Source organism: Mizuhopecten yessoensis, unplaced genomic scaffold, assembly GCF_002113885.1.
Source record: "Mizuhopecten yessoensis strain PY_sf001 unplaced genomic scaffold, ASM211388v2 scaffold716355, whole genome shotgun sequence".
Taxonomy (NCBI): Eukaryota; Metazoa; Mollusca; class Bivalvia; order Pectinida; family Pectinidae; genus Mizuhopecten; species Mizuhopecten yessoensis.
This window is the reverse complement of record NW_018480075.1, coordinates 1,439,554-1,445,780: the sequence shown is the minus strand read 5'-3', so window position 1 is coordinate 1,445,780 and position 6,227 is coordinate 1,439,554. Positions and strand designations below refer to the sequence as shown.

General features: G+C 39.4%; 1 protein-coding gene across 1 annotated transcript; it reads right to left on the bottom strand.

Annotated features, from left to right (window-relative positions):
- Window positions 1–653: 653 nt before the first annotated feature.
- On the bottom strand, window positions 654–6,227 carry LOC110443632 (myotubularin-related protein 10-B-like). Its single transcript, XM_021487969.1, has 4 exons — window positions 6,079–6,227; window positions 4,765–4,914; window positions 2,845–3,017; window positions 654–2,188 (listed from the first exon to the last, which is right to left on the bottom strand). Exons 1-4 carry the CDS (start codon window positions 6,206–6,208, stop codon window positions 1,364–1,366), a joined length of 1,278 nt encoding a protein of 425 aa, XP_021343644.1. The 5' UTR covers window positions 6,209–6,227; the 3' UTR covers window positions 654–1,363.

Genomic DNA, 6,227 nt, shown 5'->3' with positions numbered 1-6,227 from the left:
TCACCCAGATGGTACAATTATCATCCCCAGGGTATACCTCTTGCCCCTGGGTACAACTATCATTCCCATGGTACGATTCTCACCCCCAGGGTACACTTCTTACCCCAGAGATGTTCATTTCTCATCTTCTGGGTACAATTTTTATAATAAACTGTGTCAGGAAATGTCCTTTCAAGCTGTAAAAGTTAATGCTGAGACAAGCGTGTATATTGTAGAAACCAATTTCCTTTATCCATATTTTAACTACCCCTCTACCGATAATGTTATTTTTTATCATTTGAGAAGGGAAGTGGAATGGAGTGGGAGGGGGTTTAAACAAAATCAGAGTTTAAGTCAGGTGTCAGAAAAGTTGGGTTCATACTGGGTAAATATGTACATATAGTAGCGACAAAAAATATTGGATACCAGTCACTCTACTTAGCTATGTCAAATACATATATTTACCACACAAGTGTTTAAGCCAATTTTTAACAAGCAGTGTTAATTATAGTGATATCCGCTCCAGGTAACTTATGCGAAAATGTTATTTGAAATAGTTACCATATTCACCTACTCTATTATAACCCAATTCACTCAAGCTGTTTAAAACAAGAAGTATGTAAATATTACATAAATTCTAGGTATCATCCGAAAAGATCAGGATTTTGACAAATCTAAGTTATCAAATATATTTTACACTTTTGGGTGTCTTCCCATTGTTGAAAACAGTTGGTTCACTAACACTAACCCTGGCCTAGACTACCTCAGACACTAACCCTAGCATAGACTCCATCAAACACTAACCCTGGCCTAGACTCCCTCAGACACTAAGCCTGGCCTACTCCCTTAGACACTAACCCTGGCCTAGACTCTCTCAAACACTAACCCTGGCCTAGACTCCCTCAGACACTAACCCTGGCCTAGACTCCCTCAGACACTAACCCTGGCATAGACTCCCTTAGACACTAACCCTGGCCTAGACTCTCTCAGACACTAACCCTGGCCTAGACTCCCTCAGACACTAACCCTGGCCTAGACTCCCTCAGACACTAACCCTGGCCTAGAATCCCTCAGACACTAACCCTGGCCTAGACTCTCTCAGACACTAACCCTGGCCTAGACTCCCTCAGATACTAAGCCTGGCCTAGACTCCCTCAGATACTAAGCCTGGCCTAGACTCCCTCAGACACTAAGCCTGGCCTAGACTCCCTTAGACACTATAAACACAGGTAAAAAAATTAAAATTAAAATTATACTTCTGTTACATCTGTTTTTCTGTCTTTGAACTTTGAGTGCCTGTGACTGCCAGTATGTTCTGAAGTCACAGTTAATGGTGCTGTGTGTTGTGGTTACATCAAGGTCAAAGTGCAAGGTAGTAATCTTATCAATCATCAGTATTTCTATAGTCGTAGTCTATGGCGCTGTTTTCTAGATACGCACTGATGGGCGTTAACAGGAGTTGTTGATCCTCTTTGGACGGACCAGAAGAAAACGGGAATGAAGAAGACAGGACCATATTTGTGAGAAACTCTGATGACGTTGGCAGATCCATATCGACGCTGAAAATCAGGTCACTCTGAGGTCGCCGTGCCACAACGGTGCGTCGTTGAGAATTCATTTGTAGAAGTTCAAGACGATGTTGTAGATGGATTACTTCCTCGACAATGAGGCACTGCTGGAGGTACTGGGATGGGTTACCTCCCCCTATGATTTGCGCTGGAGCCTGCCAGCGTACGTAGCACTGGGTCCACAGCTTTATCACAGGGGCACTGTACTCCGGCAGAATCACATTCATGTCCTCATCCTCAGTTTCATCAGTGTACATATGATTTAATTTGTATGCATACAACTCGTTACGGTCCATTTTCCGACAAGTAGACAGCACCTTTCTTTTAGATTCCTTGATTGCTTTTTTCAAGTTCACATTGCACTTCATGAGGTATAATGGGTTGTTAAATACGAGTTGGTCGTTACTGCTGAACTGTCGTGACCACTCCCAAACTGGTGGCAGACGAAACCGTCGCATACAGCGACCTTCACTATTAAAACGTGTTTGCTGGTGAATGGAATCGAACAAAAATGTCTCAAACAACCCCGTACTAGCACAGTCCCAGACTGTTGTCAGGTACGTCTCCGACACGGAGAAGGCAGACGGAAACTGCTGCGATATCTGCCACACACAGTCCAGAAACAACAGGAAGAGTGGAACCTAAGGGAGGTAAATGAGGATTTATCAGATTTAAAACATCCCAAATTAAATTTTACAACCAAATTTATTTCCGAAGCAGCTCAAAAATGTCCAAACTATTTCAATTTTTGCAAACACTTATTTTTGTGATTCTTTTTCCACCGACCTATTTAAGGGGATGTAGACACAAAAGGAACAACAAATGATAAGATTGCACATCTATTTGCTTGTGACTGAATAAAAATTTGTCTATAATTAAATTGGTAATGGACTCACACAAAATTAATATCTTTCATAATTTCTCTTACCAAATTTAATGTCTTCATTAGTTTAATTTGCAATCATTTCTCCGACCAATAAAGGAATATCTTCTAATGTAGCTCAATTGAGAGATCTTATCTCATCAAAATGACACCCCTCATCATAGTTAAATTGGCAATCATCTCTCATGAAAAAGAGGATCTTTGACTATTTGACTGTAAATTACTTAACTTTTCAACTTCATATCAATTTAATCTTACCAACTTTCTTCATATGACCTTAAAACCAGCATAATATCATTTTTTTTTAATATTGATGATTTTACCCCCAACTCTTGTCATAAAAGTCGGATATTTCCAGTAATTCAGCCCTTACTATAAATGTAACTCTGTCTGCACAAAATTAGATGTACGTACCTCCTCGCCCCCATCCTGTATGATGAGGCCTCCGTTACGCTGGAAAGGGTAGCCCATGGCCACCCATTCACGTTGTATGAGTGCCTGCAGACCGTTCTGCGTACGACACTGGGGATTCAACATCACCTGGACGAGACTGGGCACTAAACAGGTGAAGTGCCGGCCGTCACCCTCTGTAAACATAAAAATACTCAATACAGTGTATAACAAAATACTCAATACAGTGTATACCAAAATACTCAATACAGTGTATACCAAAATACTCAATACAGTGTATACCATAATACTCAATACAGTATATACCAAAATACTCAATACAGTGTATACCAAAATACACAATACAGTGTATACCAAAATACTCAATACAGTGTATACCAAAATACTCAATACAGTATATACCAAAATACTCAATACAGTATATACCATAATACTCAATACAGTGTATACCATAATACTCAATACAGTGTATACCAAAATACTCAATACAGTGTATACAAAAATACTCAATACAGTGTATTGAGTATTTTTGTATACACTGTATTGGGTATTATGGTATACACTGTATTTAGTATTTTGGTATACAGTGTATACCAAAATACTCAATACAGTGTATACCAAAATACTCCTTCTCTAGACAGGATCACTCCTTATGTTTCTAATCAATGACAATAAATACACATATATTTATGTATCTTTTTCCACTTTGCTTTTTACATACACTTTGTCACAACTTAAACATCAGAAAATGTCATGCATTTAACCCGACTCCTTATTTAAAATGCTTTCAAAGGAGATAGGACTCGCCACTGTCTTAGACTTATTTCCGACAGGGTTGTTCAGTGTAGTGTATTGAACAGCTGACTGTGATCTGGATACAGTCAACCTCTGATATAATGCCCTCATTTAACATCTTGCCACCTTGCTTACTGCCAACATATTTCAAGGTCCCTTTTTTTTTCTTTTCTTTAAGAATTTCTATATACAATTCCCCCAATTTAGTGCCAAACCCCTTTATAATGACAACATTTCTCTTAACAAATGGTGGCAGTTTACTGTATTTCTATCTGCCATATCTGACAACTGACAATAGTCCATTTAACACAATTCTCCATTCAGGACCCCTCTCAATTACTTTGAATTTAATAATATGCTATAATTTGAGGCTGCTAAAATAATTACTTTAAAAGTATCTTGTATGAATGTGATGATCTTTGATGCATGCGAAATGTATATAATAATCCATAATAATCCATGTACTTTTAGATCACCATTATGAAATGTTTGCAAACCACATTCAACCTGGAACACTACCCAGGATACCACAAACACACTAGTTATTTTTATGGGTTTATTTTAATAATCCTGACATCAACATGAAGAAGAATCCTAATATAATCCAGCTGTCACTAAATCGATTGTTTCAGAATTATCGTAGTAGTTTGGCCTTCGACTATAAGGCCACTTTCCTGTGGATCCAAGGTGATAAATTATTCATAAAGAATGTAACAATGAGGAGTAACTAATTAGAGCTGTCACCGAGGGGGTGACAAGCACCGTGACAAGCACAGTGACAAGCACCCTCGGTGACAAGCACAGTGACAAGCACCCTCCGTGACAAGCACAGTGACAAGCACCCTCCGTGACAAGCACCATGACAAGCACCTTGACAAGCACCCTCGGTGACAAACACCGTGACAAGCACCCTCGGTGACCAACACCCTCGGTGACAAGCACCGTGACTTGTTTATGGACTGATGGACGGACAGACAGATGAGCTGATTCTAGTATTCCCCCTCCCCCCTCCCCTACCCCCCAACCTTCGTTGCGAGGTGGTAATTATATTGGAAGATTTGACTCCTTGTGTTTGGGGTCACATGTCAAACACTACAGACCAGACAACCAATCACAACCTGTACTTACCTTTGATGATGGCGGTGCGCTTCTTGTTGTGTAGTGTGTCCGCCACCTCTCTGGCACACTGCAGACAGTGACGTACCTGATGCAGCCATTCCGTGTCATCCAGTCGGGACATCCAACTCGAGTCCTGCACCAGGAAATCCTTTTTTGTCTCTGTGGACACAGTGCAAACATCAATTCAGTCACATATTTGTTACCTTTAATCACTTAACTTTCAGGGATAATAATTTCTATGGTTCAATCACTGGTTCAAACATTGGTTTAGTTTGTTTGTGTTTTACGTCCTGTTAACAGCTGTGGTCATTTAAGGATGGGCCAGGTATTGGTGGTGGAGGAGTTCCCGGAGAAAAATCACCGACCTACGGCCAGTACCTGACGACTGCCCCAGTAAGATTTCTGTCACGTAGATTTCACTGCATCGTTTTACACTAAATGGTATACAGGGGAATCTACATATCTGTATTGATGAAACTGTTCTCATGCTCAAGCATGAATTCTGTGCTCAAACTGACTTCCTTGTAACTTGCTTAAATCATGAAACATGGTCAAAAAGTCAAGTGTAAACACTGAAAATAGTATTCAGCTCAAAGTCATTCAAACTTTCTTACAAAACATTGACAGAATAGATTTTTTTTATTAATTTATCACTGGCACAAGAAATTGGGCTTGAGCAGATAATCTGGCTTTAAGCATGAGAACGGTTTCATGAGTATGGCCCGCAGACTCAGTTTATCAAGCACTGTCTACTTAATGCCATGTTTACAATATTTAGCATTTTTTTTATAAATTTAAAAACAAAATATAAACAAGAGATTCCAGAGCGATCTTTGTGCAACATCTGCCTTCATGGCAGCAATTTTGTGATATTCAAATATTTTTCGGCAAAGGAATATAGAATTTGACCTCCAAGACTTCAATGGACACATTGAGTCAATTTCTACAACATTCATTCATGTTATTCTTACACGATGACATAAAGATATTCAATCTGAACTTTATGACCTTGACCTTTGACAATGGCACCTTGACCAGACACCAACAGGCCAATCATCAACCTCAACAAAGTTACTTCATAATGATATCATGTAATATAACTGAGAAAAAGATATATTAAATTTTCCACTTTCATGACCTTGACCTTTCACCATATGATCTTAAATGACCTCACACACAGAAGTAGGATACCATCCTGCCTAGTATTTACTTCCTGACAAAAATTGAAAAAGAGGGAGGGTATCGTTCACATCAAGATGAAGGACCAAAATAATCAAAGATAGTCTGCTTTGAAGTTAAAGACGATTTCAAATCCAGTCTTACCAATAAGGCACAACTCTTTGAACTTCTCAAAACTCTGCTGGACATCCTTGATAGACGGACACTGTTCCCGTAGGTCAAATACAACCGGTTTTCCAAGATGCTGGTCAGCCATCTGGATCGCACTCATCATCCTGTAATCATAGTATCAA